A 21,935-nucleotide genomic window follows, 5' to 3' on the forward strand; every position below is an offset into this window, starting at 1 on the left:
ACTTAAACCATACTAATGCAGATTCAGAAACCCCAAAGATAGTCTCTAAGCGGTTAATCAAAATTGCGTGATCTATAGTGTCAAAAGCGGCACTAAGATCAAGAAGAATCAGTATAGATAGACGGACGGAATCAGAAGCCATTAACAAATCATTAGTGACCTTAACTAACGCTGTTTCGTTGCTGCGGAGTTTACGGAAGCCAGACTGAAGTGGCTCAAAAAGATCATTAGTAGAGAGATGCGAAAGTAGTTGAGAAGCCGAAGTTTGTTTTAAAATTTTGGCGAGGAATGGAAGATTAGAGATGGGACGAAAATGATTGGTACTGGGGTGACAGCAGCAGTTTTAAGTGCTGCTGGCACAACACCAGTATACAGAGAGTTATTGATAATTTTTAAAACAACAGGAGAGAGGGAATCAAAACAAGATTTAAAAAGACAAGATGATATCAGATCAACTCTGGAAGTTGAGGCTCAAATGAATCAAATTTGGGGGAAAGCCACCAGACGCATGTTGACCTGTTGATTGTGTAACACAATGATACCCCCACCTCTGGCAGAAAAATGCAGAAGGTCAAATAATCCATAGCCAGCAGGTGTTAGTTCATTAAAAAGAAGATTATCAGATTCTTTGTGCCACATCTCAGTTAAACAGACAAGGTCCAGTTTTTGTTCTAAAATAATGTCAGATAAAATGACAGCTTTGTTGTTGACAGAGCGTGCATTAAACAGTACTGATTTCAGCAGACACGAGGAAGGAGATGAATCCGATGCAACCTCCCCACGCCTGAGAGCTAATAAATTATTAAAATTAACCCCTGAAGGTCTAAACGGCAGTCTATAGGGTTTGCGCAGAATTTCGGATAAGCGACAGGTTTAGATGTTGCGCTCTCACAGATCCGCCTTGACGTATGTAACGCTTAGGTCGCAATATTCCAACATGACTGCAGAGAGCACGTGCATCTTTCGCCAAATCGAAATGTCTGTTCAGGTTCAACAACTGGTATGCAGTGTACCTGAAAGCCATTCGGAGAGGGTCCACACCAACAGCAGCCTAACAGCAGTGTAAGCAGTGTACGTCCTGGACCAGGCAGCAAAACAGTTAAATCCAGTAAACAGCACTCAGAGATAAAAGCAGTAATCCAACATGCGAAGCATGAATCCACATCACGAAAAAAAAAGACACAAATTGTGCGACCAAAAACTACTAAAATTAAAATAAACGGGGGAGAAGGGGCGGCAGCATAAACGCGCCAGCGTGCTCGTTCAACCGGAAATTAACCATCAAGATGGTAGGCAAGCATCAGTGTTTTGAGTATAATACGTGCAGCTACTGGAAGCCAGTGAAGGGAGCACAGCAGTGGGGTGGTCTGGGAGAACTTGGGCAGATTGAACACAGGTCGTGCAGCTGCGTTTTGGATCATTTGCAGTGGACAAATAGCATTCAGGGGAAAACCTGCCAGCAGAGAGTTGCAGTAGTCGAGTCTTGAGATGACAAGAGACTGAACAAGCACCTGGGCAGCCTGTGTGGACAGAAATGGTAGAATCCTTCGGATGTTGTAGAGAAGAAATCGACAGGAACGATCCACATTAGCGACATGTTGGAAGAAAGACAGTTCATTGTCCATAGTTACCCCAAGGTTACGAGCAGTGGCTAAAGAAAAGACCAGAGATTGATGAAGAGTTATTTGAGATCTTGACCTGGAGATGAATCACCTGGGATGGCCAGCAGCTCTGTTTTGCTGGGTTTGAGTTTTAGTTGATGAGCACTCATCCATGAAGATACAGTGAGGAAAATAAGTATTTGAACACCCTGCTATTTTGCAAGTTCTTCCACTTGGAAATCATGGAGGGGTCTAAAATTGTCATTGTAGGTGCATGTCCACTGTGAGAGACATAATCAAAAAAAAAAAAAAACAATCCAGAAATCACAATATATGATTTTTAAACTATTTATTTGTATGATACAGCTGCAAATAAGTATTTGAACACCTGTCTATCAGCTAGAATTCTGACCCTCAAAGACCTTTTAGTCTGCCTTTAAAATGTCCACCTCCACTACATTTATTATCCTAAATTAGATGCACCTGTTTGAGGTCGTTAGCTGCATAAAGACACCTGTCCACCCCATACGATCAGTAAGAATCCAACTACTAACATGGCCAAGACCAAAGAGCTGTCCAAAGACACTAGAGACAAAATTGTACACCTCCACAATTCTGGAAAGGGCTACGGGGAAATTGCCAAGCAGCTTGGTGAAAAAAGGTCCACTGTTGGAGCAATCATTCGAAAATGGAAGAAGCTAAACAGCAACTAGACAGGGCGACTGCACTGTACTAAGGAGAGGATGACCGGGGCCATGTATTGCGAGGAGGAACAACCTCCTTCCCTCAGTTAGAGCATTGAAGATGGGTCGAGGCTGGGTCTTCCAACATGACAATGACCCGAAGCACACAGCCAGGATAACCAAGGAGTGGCTCTGTAAGAAGCATATCAAGGTTCTGGCATGGCCTAGCCAGTCTCCAGACCTAAACCCAATAGAGAATCTTTGGAGGGAGCTCAAACTCTGTGTTTCTCAGCGACAGGCCAGAAACCTGACTGATCTAGAGAAGATCTGTGTGGAGGAGTGGGCCAAAATCCCTCCTGCAGTGTGTGCAAACCTGGTGAAAAACTACAGGAAATGTTTGACCTCTGTAATTGCAAACAAAGGCTACTGTACCAAATATTAACATTGACTTTCTCAGGTGTTCAAATACTTATTTGCAGCTGTATCATACAAATAAATAGTTAAAAAATTATACATTGTGATTTCTGGATTTTTTTTTTTAGATTATGTCTCTCACAGTGGACATGTACCTACGATGACAATTTCAGACCCCTCCATGATTTCTAAGTGGGAGAACTTGCAAAATAGCAGGGTGTTCAAATACTTATTTTTCTCACTGTATATATATATATATATATATATATATATATATATAAATATATATATATATATATATATATATATATATATATATATATATATACACAGCTGTTGACTTAAATTGGCTAATTTACCCTGTTGTTAGCTATTGAGGTCAGAAACTCTACTGCACAGGAAAAAACTGAGGAACACTCGATTATCTAAGTCGATGAGTGTTCCCAACAAAGTGAGCATAATTGACATGACCAGTACATGGACCAGCCACGGTTTTCCTAACCACAAAATCAGCATGTCTTCGTCTTAGACTTTGCATTTCTACATCCAGTTCTTTGGTTTTGTGCTCTCATTCTTTCACACTAGAAAGAAAAAGAAAAAGCAAAAGAAAACCGTAGGTTTAGATTATATAAAGGCTTTTTAAATTAGACTTACTGTCATATTTCAGTTTACACAGGGATAAACAGTGTAAAAGGTGAGTGAAATTTTTACATTACAGAACTCTAGCACAAATGCTTTTATCGGAAATAAGGATACTGTATGTGTGTGTATGTATGTGTCTGTCTAAGAGAGCTTTGTCTTTAGCTTTGTTCATGGTGTGTGCTCATCATGGCACTGTTTCATCAGTTTTATACAAGGTCATACCGTTTATTTTCGTCCAGGGTTGCTTTTTATTTTCTTGCAATATGAACTGGAATTCTTAACTGTGTTCATGGTGTGTGCTCATCATGGCACTGTTTCATCAGTTTTATACAAGGTCATACCGTTTATTTTCGTCCAGGGTTGCTTTTTATTTTCTTGCAATATGAACTGGAATTCTAACCACTCTGTAATTTCTTTTACAGTACATTTCAAAGACATTCAGTGGGGTTAGGATCAGGGCTCTAGTGGACAGGTCATGAGATTGTCATCCTGGACTATGACAGTCCAGGTGTAAAAGAAAAAGCCATGAATGGGATAACTAGGTGATTCACTACATTCAGGTTCTCAGCTGAATTTGGTTTTTTTGCCACATAATGTTGCCGAGCCAAGACCTGACTAATTGAAGCAACCCCAGCTGCCTCAATGAACTTGAAGAGTAAGGCACTATGCATGATGGAAAATTACTTCTCGTACTTAAATTTTTTAGCCTGATCGCTTTGGAATACGGAAACTCTGGGCTTACAATTAGAACACATAAGAAGTCAGTTTTTCTATTAAGAAATAATTTTCTCGTTGCTGCACAGCTGTTGGTGTCAAACCCACAAGATCTTGGTGCATTGAGCACGTTAGAATTCTATTTCTTTCACTATTAAGCTTCACTATTAAGTCTACTTTTAATATTCTTTATGTGACTTCACTAAAAGTTTTTAAGATTTCTTTTGACAGTTGAAAATTCACCAATTGACTATCTATCCAGCTAACAATATATTGGATAGTTTTTAATCCAAGTCCAGTAATTTTAGAAATCGCCTTATTATTATTTGCTTAATGCAGACAACTAAATTGTCCCATAAACATATCTTTTCCACAGTCACATATTATATCCCATATATTTAACATTAATTACAACAATAATCTGAAGACAGGGTCTAATTTTTAGGTATTTGCCTATTTAAATCCACATAGCAACATTTTTGGGCTAATCATTGTTTTTTTTTTTTTACACCAAAATAATACTTAAGTATACAAAAAAGTTAAGTTGTAAAGTTTGATCATGAATATGTAAAATTTAATTTTACAATTTAAATTAAGAAATAACTGTGATCTCTAACTGGTAATAATAGTTGGAAAGGTAAATTTTGTAACTAACAGATAGTAAGAACAGCTCTCAAATTGTAGAGCACACTAGCAGACCTGCAATTTGAAAATTGCTCATCATGAGACTCTCAAGTTAATTGATTATTAAACTAATAATTGGGATGATTAAGTTCTTTGCCATATCTATGATGTTTAAAAAAAAAATCTCAATAATATAATGTTAATTGTTCTTTAGTTAAATATTTAGCTGGGTTAGTATATGTATGGAGTCTGTTTATGAACTGTATTAGCATATTTATTTATTAGAATATTTTATTAGCATTTCTTTTTTTTATTTAATTTGAGCTGACAGTTAGGTTAATATCAGCTTATTAGGCTATGTGTAAATATAGCTGCTGAAGGAAGAGAAGGAGAGGAGGAAGCCTTCTATAGAGACAGTGGGGAATGGAGAAGTGTAGGAGAGTGGAGGTTCGAGTTGGTACTTTAAATATTGGTACTATGACTTGTAAAGAGAGAGAGTTAGCTCATATGATGGAGAGGAGAAAGGTAGATATGTTGTGTGTTCAGCAGACAGGGTGAAAAGGGAGTAAGACAAGGAACATTGGAACAATTGGGTTTAAACTGTTCTATCATGGTGTGGGTGGAACATTAATTATGAGGTCAATAGCTAACAACAGAAATACTTAGCATGTAAGCCAACAACAATAGTGCTAGCAACCAACAGGGAAGCAAACACTTCATAAACATTGACTGTATCAGGACATATTATTATATTCCTATATTATTCTATTCTTTTAGATTCTTTTTTGAATTATTTTTCAACATTAAAGCAATTCAAAATATAATAATATAGGTTAGATATACTGTAAATGTAAATAATTTGTGTATGTAAAAACAAATTATTTGCCAAATATTGGGCAGTATTTTAAATGTTATGAATATGTTACTGAATGTTTCATATATTAAATATTTCCTAATAAAATGTGTTCCCAAAAAAGTGAGAACATACATTGACATGACCAGTACTTGGACCAGCCAGAGTTTTCCTAACCACAAAATCAGCATGTCTTTGCGTTTGCATAGAAAGCATAGACTTTGCATTTCTACAACTTTGGTTATGTGCTCTTAATCTTTCACACAATATAAAGGCAAAAGAAATATGTATGATAGGTAGATATTTTGTGTGTTCAGGAGACCAGGTAGAAAGGGAGTAAGGACTGGAACATTGGAGGTGGGTTTAAACTGTTCTTTCATGGTGTGGATGAAAAGAGAAATGGTGTAGAGGTGATCCTGAAAGAAGAGTACAGTAAGAGTGTGGTGGAAGTGAAGAGAGTTTCTGATAGGGTTATGAACGTGAAGCTGAAAGTTAAAGAAGTTATGATAAATGTCATCAGTGCCTATGCTCCACAAGTGTGTGGTGAAATGGAGGAGAAGGAAACATTCTGGAGTGAGTTAGATGAAGTGATGGAGAGTGTACCTAGGAATGAACGATTGGTGATTGGGACAGACTTTAATAGGCATGTTGGTGAAGGGAACAGAGGTGATGAGGAGGTGATGAGGAGGTGATGAGTAGGTATGGCTTTAAAGAGAGGAATGTGGAAGAGAAGATGGTTGTTGATTTTGCTAAAAGAATGGAAATGGCAGCGGGAATACATATTTTAGCATAGGAGCATAGGGTGACGTATAAGAGTGGAGGAAGGTGCACACAGGTGGACTATGTTCTATGTAGGAGATCCAACCTGAAGGAGATTGAAGACTGTAAGGTGTTGGCAGGGAACAGTGTAGCTAGACAGCATGGGATGGTGGTCTGTATAATGTTTTGGAGGTGAAGAAGAAAAAGAGGAACGTGAGGACTGAAAGAATAATAATTCAATTTAATTCATTTTTATTCGTATAGCGCTTTTAACAATGAACATTGTCTCAAAGCAGCTTTACACAGATAATGTGGTGATAAAAAATTAATATGTACTTTATAAGTGTGTTTGTCCCTGATGAGTAAGCCGGTGCAGACTGTGGCAAAGAAAAACTCCCAGAGATAGCATAAGAAAGAAACCTTGAGAGGCACCAGACTCAAGAGGGAACCCATCCTCATCTGGGTTGCACCGAGTGTCTCCATTTATTGCAGATATACGATGTTGTGGGGTACAGTGATGGTGATCAGAAGCAAATCGTAGTACTGAGTCAATGTAGCAGACTCTTGACATTATCTACAGTCCAATCCATCCTCAAAGCTCTCATTCGTACTCCGGAATTTCATGGAACCACCCAAGGCATTGATGAGTATTCGTCCCCAGCTGCACAGAGTGGCCTCCAAACGAAGAGAACACTATCCAGAGGCAGGCCTGGATGAAATAGGAAGATATGGGGAGGGAAGAGTGGCAGTGGTCATTGGAACAGTGGTCATTGGAACCTCAGGAGCATGTTTACCTTGACCGAGAGAGAGAAGTGCCAAACGAGATAAGATGTATGAAAACTGAAGGAGAAAGTCTGTAGTGTGAGATTTAGGTAGGAGGTCAGACAGGGGTTCTGTGGTGGTCAAGAGGTGCTGAATTATTGGGAAACTACTAAAGAAGCATATAAGGAGCTGTATGAGAAGTTGGACACTAAGAAAGAAAAAAAGGTATTTATACAGATTAGCCAGGCAGAGGGACTGAGCTGGGAAGGATGTGCTGCAATAAAGGATGGAGATGGAAATGTATTGACTACTGAGGGGAGTGGGTTGAGAAGATGGAGGGAGTATTTTGGGTAGCTAATAACCAAAGAAAATAAGAGAGAGAGAGAGAGAGAGAGAGAGAGAGAGAGAGAGAGAGAGAGAGAGAGAGAAGGTTGGATGATGTGGAGGTGAAGCAGGAAGTGGATGAGATTAGTAAAGAGAAAGTGAGAGCAGTGATTAAGAGGATGAAGACTGGAAAGTTGGTTGGACCAGATGACATACCTGTAAAAGCATGGAGATGTTTAGGAGAGATGGCAATGGTGTTTTTAACCAGGTTGTTTAACAAGATTTTGGAAGGTGGGAGAACGCCTGAGGAGTGGAGAAGGAGTGGTACCGATCTTTAAGAATAAGGGGACAGGAGGTGGAGCTGGAGGTAGCAGAGCTGAATATGTTGAGGTTTTCATTGGGAGTGACAAGGATGGACAGGATTAGAAACAAGTTTATCAGAGGGACAGCGCATGTAGGATGTTTTGGAGACAAGGTGAGGGAGGCACGATTGAAATGATTTGGACATGTGTATGCCGCCCTTAGTCACAATCCGAAGGCCGAGGTTCTTTTACTTATGTTTATTACACGTAATACCGACATCGACAGTGACACCAACACTGACATTAACACGATAGAACTAAATAAAAGGAAAAATATACACAAAAATATATTCAGTTACAAAGAAAAACACAACATTAAATTTATAAATAAAAAAGAGAAAATAAACCTACATAACACTTTGCCTGCTTCTTATTTAAGAGTAGTAATTTAGGGGTTTTCTTGCACAAACTTATATTTTCGTTGAAAACATCTTATTTTACAATAATCAATGCAGCTTTCAATAATCAATCGTGACTTTCCTTGCATGTGGTGAACCAGGAAGTGACATGTACCACAAAGTATACGTAATAATATAACCCAAAACTTGTAATATGCAATACATCTTGCAAAATCAAAAACTTATTTAGTGTACCAGTCAAATATACACATTATGAAAATGGTTGAAATATAAACATAAACAAGTTAAACTAACAAAAAATAATAAAAATAAATACACATTTAAGTGTGAAGGCGCCACCTTGTGGTCATGACATAGCATAAACAGAATTCTTAATGACTGCAGATACAATTTGAAGAAAAGTGACATGGGGTATATCAGTAGGAGAATGCTGGGGAGGGAGCCACCAGGAAGGAGGAAAAGAGAAAGGCCAAGGAGGAGATTTATGGATGTGGTGAGGGAAGACATGTGTAACTAAGTTCATTATAACTGTATCAAAACCTAAAAAAGAAAATAATTATTAAAATGCACAATAATTGAAAATAATATTTAAAATATATTATTTTAAGGTTTTGGGAATCAAATATTGCCAAAAGAAATAAATAAAATTTCTTTTTTTCTTTTTATTGGGTGTGTCAGTGGGTATCTTACCTGACATTTATTGTCACCATACTGTTTATTTTAATTTTTTTGCACCTTGTTGAAATTGTTCTGTAAAGAGAAAATACAGAGGTTATTGAGTAAAATAATTTAAATCCTGCCCTGTGAATGTACACTGGGTGACGTGCATAAAAAGGCAAGGTAATTGATTAATAGCGGGTGACTAAAATTAATAGACCGGAAATATAAGTTAACATAGAGATTTAAGAAGAAAATACTTATCTTACAATTATAATATTGGTTTGCAATTGTTTCCTCTGCCTTGCTGCAATACTGGTTTCAAGAGCGGACATAGTCTTCTGATCTAGTCAGAGATATTAGAAAGTCTTTTATGCTTAGACTGTAGGACAAGTGCGACACATGCAGGTAGTTGGTTTGAAAGAGGCAGATTTAGAGGACAGTGGAGTATGGAGATGGATGATCTGCTGCGGCGACCCCTAATAGGAGCAGCCAAAAGAAGAAGAAGAAGTATGTAAATATAGCTGCTGGGCACCAGTCTTCTTAGTTTTAAAAGGTAATAGGTAGAATAATGAAAGTAAGGCAACAGGTGAGCAACAATTAATGGCAAACCCTGATTAATTTTAAGAATATAACACTGATTTTTAGCATCACTGTTGGTTTTAATCTGACAACATATATTTAAAGGCTTATGCCCTAAACGCCTTCTCATATCATTGTACTCTCTGAAACAATCATTATGTAGTAATAAACAGAAAGTTATTTATTTTTTTAATAATGTACAATGTATATTATTAATGGTTTTGTTTCCATTTGCAGGGGTCAAATTTGATGACGGCTGAAAATGACAAAATCAAAAATTAAGCTTTGTCTGTTTCTTAGCATTTTTGGTTTTCTAAGTTTTATCTTAATTTTTAAATGGAAGCATGTTTGCGTGCTCACTTCTATTCACAAAACTGAAACTCTTTATAAAAGCAAGCCCACATCTACAATCAGTAGTTTGGATACACACAAAACCCCTAAGTCTTCCTCCAACTCCATAACCCCTGTTAAAAACTCCAGCCATTTTGCAGTGTCTGCATTTATTGATCACAGGATTTATAAAGCTATTCGAGTTATCAGCATAATAAAAAGAAACAGTATACAGCCACTTTATTGCCGCTACTGCAACAATGGCCAAGCATGCGAGTTTACTAAAGCTGAAATTGAGATACACAGCAATCATTTTCAATACCCATTTGGTGCATCAGATGTGTTGTGCCAGGGTAAAAACACAGACAATGTAACACGTCACCATTTCAGCTGAAGCAGCTGATGAAATGTCAGATGTTAATAACTTACTCTTCTTGCCAGTAAAGAATAGAGTGATTAATGAATCATTTAAGTACAACTTCACCGTCTGTATCTCAAATCTTTTTGGAAACTACAATAATGTTCTGCAGTTTGTTCAAACCATGGAGATGTACAAGCTTCTTGGTGTACAACGTGTCATAATCTACAACACCAGCTGTGGTTCTGACTTGGAATATCTTTTACAGCACTATGAAAAAAAGGGAATTCTAGAGATTGTGCCATGGCCTATTGATCAGTTCCTTACTCCTTCTGTAGGATGGGACATCAGATTGGATAAAGGGGACATCCAGTATTATGGTCAGTTGGTTACTCTCAATGAGTGCATTTATAGGCAAATGTATGAGTCCAAATATGTCCTGTTGAATGACATTGATGAGATCATCATGCCCTAAAAGTATGCCAACCTTACAATACTGATGGAGGCTTTGCAACAGGAGCACAATGATGTGACTGTATTTCTCATAGAGAACCACGTTTTCCCAAAGACACAGTTTGAAGAAAGTGGAAAGTTCCGCCGACTGGAATGGAGAAATATTCCTGGTATCAATATTATGGAACACATTTACAGAGAACCAGATCGAAAGAATACTTTGAACCCCACAAAGATTATCATCAACCCCAGGAGCGTGATGCAAACCTCAGTACATTCCACCCTGAAACACACTGGACAAGTCTATCATGTTCCTCATGGTGTGTGTTGGATTGTTCATGTGAGAACACCATTACAGGGGAATCTTAACTGTCAGGGATCACCCTGCTTCTTCTCCCGTGCGCGCCCCGCCCGTACGGAGCACCTCGCCATCATACTGATTCCACACACCTGTTCCTCATCACCCTCGCAGCACACTTAAGCGCCTCACTCGCCCCACTCCGATGTCCGTTATTGTTTGTGTTTGGACTCTGTGTGTGTTTTCCTGGTTTCGGCTTCTCTATTTCGTGCATTAAAGACTGTTTGCTGTGCCTCGGTTTCCGCCTCGCTCACTTACGCCTGACAGAATAACGGACCAAAAAGGAGGAAGATATCATAAGAAGGAAACCAACGAATAGTCTGCCCCGCGCTTACCTCACGATGGAGGATCAGGCAGACACCGAGCCCACGGCGATACAGGATCTCATCGCCGCACTCCGAGCCGCTTTCCCGTCCGCGGCGGCTCAGCAAAACCCCCCCGCGCTCACCGACAGTCCCATGGCACTCCCGGCTGCGTTTTTCCGGAGCGGCATCTGAATGCCGCAGCTTCCTGCTACAGGTAAATCTCTACATCGAGATGCCACCACAGCGTTTTTCCACGGAGCGGTCGAAAGTGGCGTTTTTCATCTCCCTCCTCTCCGGGAGAGCACTGGCTTGGGCACAAGCACTGTGGGAAGCGGCCGGCCCGGTGACGCACACATATGCCCGGTTCACCGTGCATTTCCTGGAGGTTTTCTGCGCCGCCTCCGGGACTCTTACCACAGCCGACCAGCTGCTCAGGTTACGTCAGGGGAACGAAAGCATCTCCGATTACAGCCTCGATTACAGCCTCCGTTTCCGCACCCATCTAGTGGCTGGAACAAGTCAGCGCTGCTGAGTGTGTATCGGATGGGGTTAAATTCAGAGATACGGCAGGCAATGGCTATTCATGAGGATTCAGTGGGGTTAGAGAGCTTCATCCAAAAGTCGATTGGGCTCTCTCAGCGCCTAGCGGTGGACAATCCTACTCATCACCCATCGAACGCTCTACAGGGCACCCACAGCAGCTGGGATCGCAGAGGCTGTCTAGAAGAGAGAGGAATCGACGTCTCGCTGCCGGCAGGTGTCTGTACTGCAGATCCCAGGGGCATTCCGTCTCACAGTGCCCCACATGCCCTGCTTGTGCCACGGTGAGTACGGTAGAGTTACCAACTGACATCTCTCCTCTATCTAAGCTCGATGTGTCTCTAATAACCCCCACTCTCTCCATCTCTGTGCGTGCCCTAGTCGATTCCGGCTCGGCGGGGAACTTCATCTCCCAGGCCTGCCTCGACCGACTACGCCTCCGCCGAGAGCGGGGCTCCCAGGACCTAGCGATCCAAACCATCCAGGGACGTCCGCTGGGTGAGGGGTGGGTGAAGTACTGCACGCCGGATATAACGCTACAAGTGGGGCTATTTCATCGAGAGGTGATCCGGTTCCTGGTCCTCGAGAAATCCACAGTCAGTGTGATCCTGGGGAGGCCCTGGCTTCAGAAACACACGCCTAGATGCTCCTGGGACCCCTGTGACATCCTGGAGTGGAGTCCCCGCTGTAAGGCACACTGCCTCTCACATCTCCCCACGCGAACCCCAGGAGCCGTGATTGGAGCCACCCAGGTGGAGGAGGCCACAACCACGACCCCTGTGGAGATCCCGAAGGAGTACAGGTCGTTTGGAGATGTATTCAGCGCACAGGCCGCCACCCGTCTCCCCCCTCACCGACCTTGGGACTGCTGTATTGACCTGCTTCCCAGGGCAAAGCTCCCCAAGGGCCGTGTATATCCCTTGTCCGTTCCTGAGCGTCAAGCCATGGAGGAGTACGTGCAACAGGCGCTCCGTCAGGGGTTCATCACACACTCTTCCTTCCCCGCAGCATAGAGTTTTTTCTTAGTGGGAAAGAAGGATGGAGGTCTGCGTTCCTGCATTGACTACCGTCAGCTAAACGCGCAGATCGCACCTCTTCCATACCCCCTCCCACTCGTGCCCGCAGCTCTGGAGGACCTGAGGGAGGCGCGGGTGTTCTCCAAGCTTGACCTCCGGAGCGCCTACAACCTGGTGCGCATCAGGGAGGGGGACGAGTGGAAAACGGCCTTCATCACACCCTCGGGGCACTATGAGTACCGGGTCATGCCGTACGGCCTCTCCATCTCTCCCGCCGTCTTCCAGGGGTTTATGAACGAAGTACTCCGGCCTTTCCTCCAGAGGTTCGTCATGGTCTACATCGACGACATACTAATCTATTCCCGGGATCTGGAGGAACACCGACGACACGTGCGAGCGGTGCTGAAAGTGCTTCGTTCACAACGTCTCTATCTGAACCTCTCGAAGTGCGAGTTCCACCGCCATACCATCCACTTCTTGGGCTACATCATCAGTGCAGAGGGTATCCAGATGGAGAGGAGGAAAGTAAGGGCGGTGAGGGATTGGCCGGTCCCGGAGTCAGTCAGGGAGCTCCAACGCTTTCTGGGGTTCGCAAACTTTTATCGCCGGTTTATCCAGGGCTACAGCAGGATCACTGCCCCACTCACCTCGCTACTCAGGGGAAAGGCCCGCACCCTGAGGTGGAACAACGAGGCCCAGGAGGCCTTCAACGAGCTTCGCCGTCGTTTCTGTCCTGCGTCACCCCGATCCCCGGAGGCCTTTCGTGGTCGAAGTAGATGCCTCCTCGACCGGGGTAGGGGCCACCCTTTCTCAGAGATCAGGGTCCCCCCTCCAGCTCCACCCGTGCGCTTTCTTCTCGCACAAGCTCTCCACCACCGAGCAAAACTACGACATCGGGAACCGCAAGCTCCTGGGCATCAAGCTGGCCCTAGAGGAATGGAGACACTGGCTTGAGGGAGCCGAGCACCCATTCACGGTGGTCACCGACCACAAGAACCTACGGTACCTACGGGAGGCTCGGAGGCTTAACCCCCGACAGGCACGCTGGGCGCTGTTCTTCACAAGGTTTCATTTCCAGATTACCTATCGAGCCGGGACACTGAACGGCAAGGCCGATGCTCTCTCCCGGATGTACGGACCGGACGAACCAGGTGAACCTGAGCCCATCCTCCCTCCTGCATTCTGGTGGTAGTGGATCGCTTTTCTAAGGCATGTCGATTCATCCCCATGAAGGGCCTCCCCACCGCACTTGAGACTGCGGAAGCTTTGTTCCATCATGTCTTCCGGAACTTCGGTCTCCCAGAGGAGGTCGTGTCGGACCGGGGCCCGCAGTTCACGTCTCGAGTCTGGAAGGCCTTCTTTCGACTCCTGGGAATTTCGGTGAATCTCACGTCGGGATACCACCCACAATCCAATGGCCAGGCGGAGCGGAAGATCCAGGAGTTCAGCCGCTACCTGAGATCCTATTGTGGCCAGGATCAGGGGGACTGGTGTAGGTTCCTGCCGTGGGCCGAATACGCCCAGAACTCGCTACGTTAGGACTCCACGGGGCTCACCCCGTTCCAGTGCATGCTGGGTTTTCAGCCGCCCCTGTTCCCTTGGTCGGACGAGCCCAGCAGCGTGCCATCCGTCGACTACTGGTTCCGGGAGAGCAGTCGGGTCTGGGAGTCAGCGCACACCCAGCTGCGTCGAGCCCTCCGGGACACCCGCCGACACGCTGACGCACAGCGGCTGGACTCCCCCCGCTACCGTCCTGGAGACCTGGTATGGCTGTCCACCAGGGACCTAAAGCTCAAGCTGCCCTGCCGCAAGCTGAGCCCCCGGTTTATAGGGCCCTTCAGGATCGCCGACCAAGTCAGCGCAGTGTCCTACCGGCTCGCACTGCCGCCAAGGTACCGTATTCATCCCACGTTCCACGTGTCCCTATTGAAACCGTGTGCCTCTTCTGTCTCTCGCCCTCCAGGTGGCCCCGTAGCGCCCGGTCAGCCGGAAGTCGTGGACCAGCCCGGTGTCTACGTGGTGAGAGAGGTCCTGGATTCCAGACGGCGCCGGGGTCGCCTCGAATATCTGGTGGACTGGAGGGGTTTGGCCCGGAGGAACGGTCGTGGGTGGCTCGGCAGGACATTCTGGACCCGGCGTTGCTGGCTGAGTTCCACGCGGCTCATCCTCGCTGCCCGGCGCCTCGGTCGAGGGGCAGGCCGCGCCGCTGGGTCAGGGCGTCTGGTGCCGCCCCTGGGGGAGGGGGTGGTGTCAGGGATCACCCTGCTTCTTCTCCCGTGCGCGCCCCGCCCGTACGGAGCACCTCGCCATCATACTGATTCCACACACCTGTTCCTCATCACCCTCGCAGCACACTTAAGCGCCTCACTCGCCCCAGTCCGATGTCCGTTATTGTTTGTGTTTGGACTCTGTGTGTGTGTGTTTTCCTGGTTTCGGCTTCTCTATTTTGTGCATTAAAGACTGTTTGCTGTGCCTCGGTTTCCGCCTCGCTCACTTACGCCTGACACTTAACAAGACGCAATTATTTGTTGACACAAGAGTATGGGACTTTAAACAAGAACTAATAAGAAATGTGGATAGTGCCCTGCAATTATCAGGCTTGTTAAAAATCAAGAATGATATAGGTTATTTTTTATTTTTTGTTGAATTTTACAATGAGAATAATTTTGTTAAATTTTATTTATAGTTGTAAGAATAGAACACTTAGCTGTTTATATACAAGTTTTATGAGTAAATTATGCTGTGGTCATAGTATGTGTAATAGGGCACCTATATAACACACCATTCACTTTATTTTGAAGATACATGAGGTTTTTCAATTAGCCAATCATATCAGAGCAGCAGTGTGCATATAATCATACAGACACTGGCCCAGCTTCAGCTAATATTAAACATTAGAAAAGAAGAAAAATGTGATCTTATTAACTTTAATATGGCATAGGAGTTTACATAAAGTACACAAAATACAGTAAGTAATAAATAGTTGATGGGTTGATTTGGGAAGTCATTGAAAATTTAGCACATTTGTTCAAGCAAGCGGGTGAAATACATTAATTTATACTGTTACTATGCTTTACAAACATGGTGAGCAGAAAATCATATTAAGGTTTGAAGCTTTTCTGCACACCATAGTTGTGTAGAATGACTAGTGAATTTTCTGTAGATTTTCTTGTCAGCTCAAACAACCTAGGCATTATCTAATGATCTCTCTCATCAATATCTTCTCTGATATTCACAACAGCCTGTCTGATATGAACAACCATGTTACATTTCAAGTCATAGAAATCACAATTTACCACATTTTAATGTCAAGTCAAGTTTATTTTTATAGCGCTTTTCACAATAGACATTGTTTTAAAGCAGCTTTACAGAAATCAACAGTTAAGGTGAATGGTGTGCATTTATCCCTGATGAGTAAGCCGTGGCAACTGTGGCAAAGAAAAACTCCCTTAGATGTTATGAGGAAGAAACCTTGAGAGAAACCAGACTCAAAAGGGGAACCCATCCTCATTAGGGTGACATCAAGAGTGTGATCATAAATCTTTCAACAGTACAGAACACTGGAGAGTGAGAACTAACATGAGCACTGGAGTATAAGATTATAAGTGATGTTCTTTCTGCAGTCTTATACAGTCTTTATGGTTAGTAGCTCCTAGTTTTATGAGCTCAGCATTTGTGATCATCACAGATCCAGCATCAGCTTCTCCATGCCAGAGCCTTTAAACACTCCAGGAGGTCCAATGTCAAAACTCCACACATGTAGTGGGATCCAGTTGGCACTGGTACGTCTCTAGATTGTTCGGGATGTTTGCGAGTTCGGCATCTACTTCTTCAAAGGTCCGTAATCATCACGAGGTGGGAGGTATTCTGTCTGATGTAAATATTAACTAACACCTTTGACCTGTATCTGTTTGATTTGTGTGCATTGTGCTGCTGCCTTATTAAGAGCACAGATTAGCTGGAATACAGATGTTCCTTTTAATAAGTGTATTTTGAAGAAATTGTGTTAAATAGAAAAAAAGGCAACAACACTGTCCAGAGATTTTTATACATCATTTTTGTTAAATAGGCAGATCTGTAGAAAAATTTGGAGTTTTATTTTATAATACACAAGTGCTATACTCAAAAAATGGTTTGAAATGTATAATTACCAAATCTGTTTGTTTATTACTTTTAGTTTTATTGTCTACCTTCACATTGTTCTGACAACAATCAGACATATACCAAGTTGTTTTGTGAACCAGACTTGAACTGAACGAAAAGACACATTTCCTCTTAGATTAATTTGGCAAAATATATAGCTCTAATAAAGCTATGCAAAAACAAGACATGAAACTGTATTTATGCACCAGATATCATGGACATTGCACATGAACAGGACTACAGCAAGAAAGAATGCCCAAATATACAAAGGAAATAAAAGAAAAACCCACTCTTTTTTGCAAATGACCTGAATAACAATGTGTTGTTTAATTTTAGTTAGTTCTGTTCTTCAGCAATACACAGAATACTGTAAAAACCAAAGCACCAAATACACAAATTGCTTAAAATAATCATGTTAACATTTTCATAGAAATTGTCCTTTATTCAAATTTATGTAAAAATGTACTTCTCTGTCATTCTTGTTTGTAAAGGTTATAATCTCTTGTAGAGCTAAAATATTTGCAGTGCTCATCAAGAAGAAGAAAAATGAATGATAAAATTATGGATCACAATCTTTCCTGAAGAAATCATTGACATATTTTGACAGATCTCCATTTCTGTCTCAAATCTGTGACTTTTTTTGCATATATTTTTCTTTTAAATATTGCAGCTAATTGAATATCGATCTTATTGAGCTTCTATTTATTTTAGGTACTGACTGTATAATAAATGTATTGCCCCGTTATGCTTTTAACTTGTTGTCTTTATTCCTGCTTTCAAGTTTTTCCTTTTGTTTTTGCTTTGAGCAATACTCTACATCAAAACCATAATCTAAAGGCAGAGTTGTTAAAGCAGGCAGAAAAGTCCAGAACACAGATAATCAGTTTGCAGGGCAAACAAATAAATGAAACACGTAGCAAAGAGAAAAACATATTAAAGAGGACAGATCAAAGTCAGCACACAAAGAAACGGCTTGCTATGCAATGGAATTACAGTAATTCAGAAGAATGCTCTTGTGAGCATGGGTTAAAAAAAACAAAAAAAAAACAAAAGGGAAGTGTTCTTTAACCTGGAGGAGTTAAAGAACATGACTCCTTGGTATAGTTACATACACCAACCCCATCTAAATGGCAGAGGAGGCAGAGTCGCCACTATTTATAATAATAATCTAAGCATCACACAAAAGACTAAACAAATGTAAAACATTTGAAGTTCTTTACACCAACATAAAATATTCAGTGTGCAAAAGTAGGTCTAGTCAGTCAATTCCATGAATTATTATTTATAGACCCTCAGGGCCCTACTCTGATTTTTTCATAGAATTTGCAGATTTCATCACAAATTTAGCTACTTCTCTAGACAAAGCATTAATTGTTGGTGACTTTAATATTCATTTTGATAATCAGGAAGACTACTTAAGAGAAGCAGTGTCTATTCTAGATTCAATTGGAATTAATCAGAATGTTTCACACTCTTGATTTGTTATTAACATTTGGATTAAAAATAATACATTTAGTCATAATTCCACAAACCCAGCCATTAGGGGGGCACAAGCCAGTGCACTCTTAGTGCCGGTCCCAAGCCCGGGTAAAGGGGAGGGTTGCGTTAGGAAGGGCATCCAGCATAAAACATGTGCCAAATCAAATATGCGGATCACAAATGAGAATTTCATACCGGATCGGTCGAGGCCCGGGTTAACAACGACCGCCACAGGTATCGTTAGCCGACAGGGTACCGGTGGAAATTGGGCTACTGTTGGCCGAAGGAGGAGAAGGAGAGGAGGAAGACGTCTACAGAGACGGCAGGAAAAGGAGCAGTGTAGGAGAGTAGAGGTTCGGGTTGGTACTTTAAATGTTGGTACTATGACTGGCAAAGGGAGAGAGGTAGCTGATATGATGGAGAGGAGAAAGGTAGATATGTTGTGTGTTCAGGAGACCAAGTGGAAAGGGAGTAAGGCCAGGAACATTGGAGGTGGGTTTAAACTGTTTTATCATGGTGTGGATGGAAAGAGAAATGGTGTAGGGGTGATTCTGAAGGAAGAGTACAGTAAGAGTGTAGTGGAGGTGAAGAGAGTTTCTGATAGGGTGATGATCGTGAAGGTGGAGGTTGAAGGGATGATGATAAATGTCATCAGTGCCTATGCTCCACAAGTTGGCTGTGAGATGGAGGAGAAAGAAAGATTCTGGAGTGAATTAGATGAAGTGGTAGATGGTGTACCTAGGAAAGAACGATTGGTGATTGGGGCAGACTTTAATGGGCATGTAGGTGAAGGGAACAGAGGTGATGAGGAGGTGATGGGTAGGTATGGTTTTAAGGAGAGGAATGTGGAAGGGCAGATGGTGGTAGATTTTGCTAAAAGGATGGAAATGGCAGTGGTGAACACGTATTTTAAGAAGAAGGAGGATCATAGGGTGACGTATAAGAGTGGAGGAAGGTGCACACAGGTGGATTATGTTCTGTGTAGGAGATGCAACCTGAAGGAGATTGGAGACTGTAAGGTGTTGGCGGGGGACAGTGTAGCTAGACAGCATCGGATGGTGGTCTGTAGGATGGTTTTGGAGGCGAAGAAGAAGAGGAGGAAAGTAAGGATTGAAAGAAGAATAAGATGGTGGAAACTGAAGGAGGAAGAGTGTAGTGTGAGGTTCAGGGAAGAGGTCAGACAGGGGCTTGGTGGTGGTGAAGAGGTGCCGGATGATTGGGCAACTACTGCAGGAGTGATGAGGGAGGCAGCTAGAAAAGTACTTGGTGTGACATCTGGAAATAGAAAGCAAGACAAGGAGACGTGGTGGTGGAATGAGGAAGTGCAGGAGAGCATTAGGGGAAAGAGGTTGGCAAAACAGAAGTGGGATCGACAGAGTGATGAGAAAAGTAGGCAGGAGTACAAGGAGATGCGGCAGCAGGTAAAAAGGGATGTGGCGAAAGCCAAGGAAAAGGCACATGAGGAGCTGTATAAGAGGTTGGACACTAAGGAAGGAGAAAAGGATTTATACCGATTGGCCAGGCAGAGGGACCGAGCTGGGAAGGATGTACTGCAAGTTAGAGCAATAAAGGATGGAGAGGGAAATGTGTTGACTAATGAGGAGAGTGTGTTGAGAAGATGGAGGGAATATTTTGAGCAGCTGATGAATGAGGAAAATCAGAGAGAGAGAAGGTTGGAGGATGTGGAGTTGGTGAAGCAGGATGTAGATAGGATTAGTAAGGTGGAAGTGAGAGCAGCGATTAAGAGGATGAAGAATGGAAAGTCGGTTGGACCAGATGACATACCGGTAGAAGCGTGGAGATGTTTAGGAGAGATGGCAGTGGAGTTTTTAACCAGATTGTTTAACAGGATTCTGGAAGGGGAGAGGATGCCTGAGGAATGGAGAAGGAGTGTGCTGGTACCGATCTTTAAGCATAAGGGAGATGTGCAGACCTGCAGTAACTACAGGGGAATTAAGTTGATCAGTCACACCATGAAGTTATGGGAAAGAGTAGTGGAAGCCAGGCTGAGAGAAGAGGTGACCATCTGTGAGCAACAGTATGGTTTCATACCGAGGAAGAGCACAACAGATGCCTTATTTGCTTTGAGGATGTTGATGGAGAAGTATAGAGAAGGACAGAAGGAGCTGCATTGTGTATTTGTGGATTTAGAGAAAGCGTACAACAGGGTGCCGAGAGAGGAGTTGTGGTATTGTATGAGGAAGTCAGGTGTGTCAGAGAAGTATGTGAGGGTGGTGCAGGACATGTATGAGGACAGTGTGACGGCAGTGAAGTGTGCAGTAGGTACGACAGACTGGTTCAGGGTGAAGGTTGGACTGCATCAAGGATCGGCCCTGAGCCCTTTTCTGTTTGCAGTGGTGATGGACAGGTTGACGGACGAGGTCAGACAGGAGTCTCCCTGGACTATGATGTTTGCGGATGATATTGTGATTTGTGGTGAGAGTAGAGAGCAGGTTGAGAAGAGCCTGGAGAGGTGGAGATATGCGTTGGAGAGAAGGGGAATGAAAGTCAGTAGGAGTAAGACAGAGTACATGTGTGTGAATGAGAGGGAGGGCAGTGGAGTGGTGCGGTTGCAGGGAGAAGAGGTGGAGAAGGTGGAGGAGTTCAGGTACCTGGGGTCAACAGTGCAAAGTAATGGAGAGTGTGTTAGAGAAGTAAAGAAAAGAGTGCAGGCAGGGTGGAGTGGGTGGAGAAGAGTGACAGGAGTGATTTGTGATAGTAGGGTATCTGCAAGAATAAAAGGGAAAGTTTATAGGACTGTGGTGAGACCTGCGATGTTGTATGGATTAGAGACAGTGGCATTGAGTAAAAGACAGGAAGTGGAGCTGGAGGTAGCAGAGCTGAAGATGTTGAGGTTTTCGTTGGGAGTGACGAGGATGGACAAGATTAGAAATGAGTTTATTAGAGGGACAGCACATGTAGGATGTTTTGGTGACAAGGTGAGGGAGGCGAGATTGAGATGGTTTGGACATGTGCAGAGAAGGGACATGAATTATATTGGTAGAAAAATGCTGAAGATGGAGCCACCAGGTAGGAGGAAAAGAGGAAGGCCAAGGAGGAGGTTCATGGATGTGGTGAGGGAAGACATGCAGGTAGTTGGTGTGAAAGAGGCAGATGTAGAGGACAGGGTGGTATGGAGACGGATGATCCGCTGTGGCGACCCCTAATGGGAGCAGCCGAAAGAAGAAGAAGAAGAAGTCATAATTCCACAGTCTGAAGCTATTTTCAGACCATTATCTCATCTCTTTTAAAATCTGCCTTAGTCATTACATTAGTATCTCACCACCTTACCGTGTTAAGCATACATTCACGTCAGCTACAGCAGGGCATTTTATTAATAATCTTCCAGAAATTATGATATTAAATAGATCTCCGTCTGACCCCACAGAGCTTGACTGAATACCTAGAATCAACGTTGCGTTATACTCTAGATCAGGGGTGGGCAATTAATTTTTACAAGTGGCCACAAGAGAAACCTGAATTATGTCAGAGGGCCATACCAACGATAATATTTTAAGGATGCAAGACAGAAGTTTGGGCCCCCATATATATATATCTATATATATATATATATATATATATATATATATATATATATATATATATATCTATATATA

At 42.8% G+C, this 21,935-nt stretch overlaps 1 protein-coding gene across 1 annotated transcript; it reads left to right on the plus strand.

Annotated features, from left to right (window-relative positions):
* Positions 1 to 9,739: 9,739 nt before the first annotated feature.
* Positions 9,740 to 15,886, plus strand: LOC310733720 (uncharacterized protein; the record flags this gene model as incomplete). The annotated part of the gene is given in 4 exon segments (XM_083555127.1): positions 9,740 to 10,496; positions 10,500 to 10,847; positions 15,212 to 15,320; positions 15,873 to 15,886. Coding segments are annotated over 4 exon segments (894 nt in total). The 5' UTR covers positions 9,740 to 10,073.
* Between the last annotated feature and the right edge of the window lie 6,049 nt (positions 15,887 to 21,935).

This window comes from Silurus aristotelis, assembly GCF_946808225.1.
Source record: "Silurus aristotelis genome assembly, chromosome: 11".
Lineage (NCBI taxonomy): Eukaryota > Metazoa > Chordata > Actinopteri > Siluriformes > Siluridae > Silurus > Silurus aristotelis.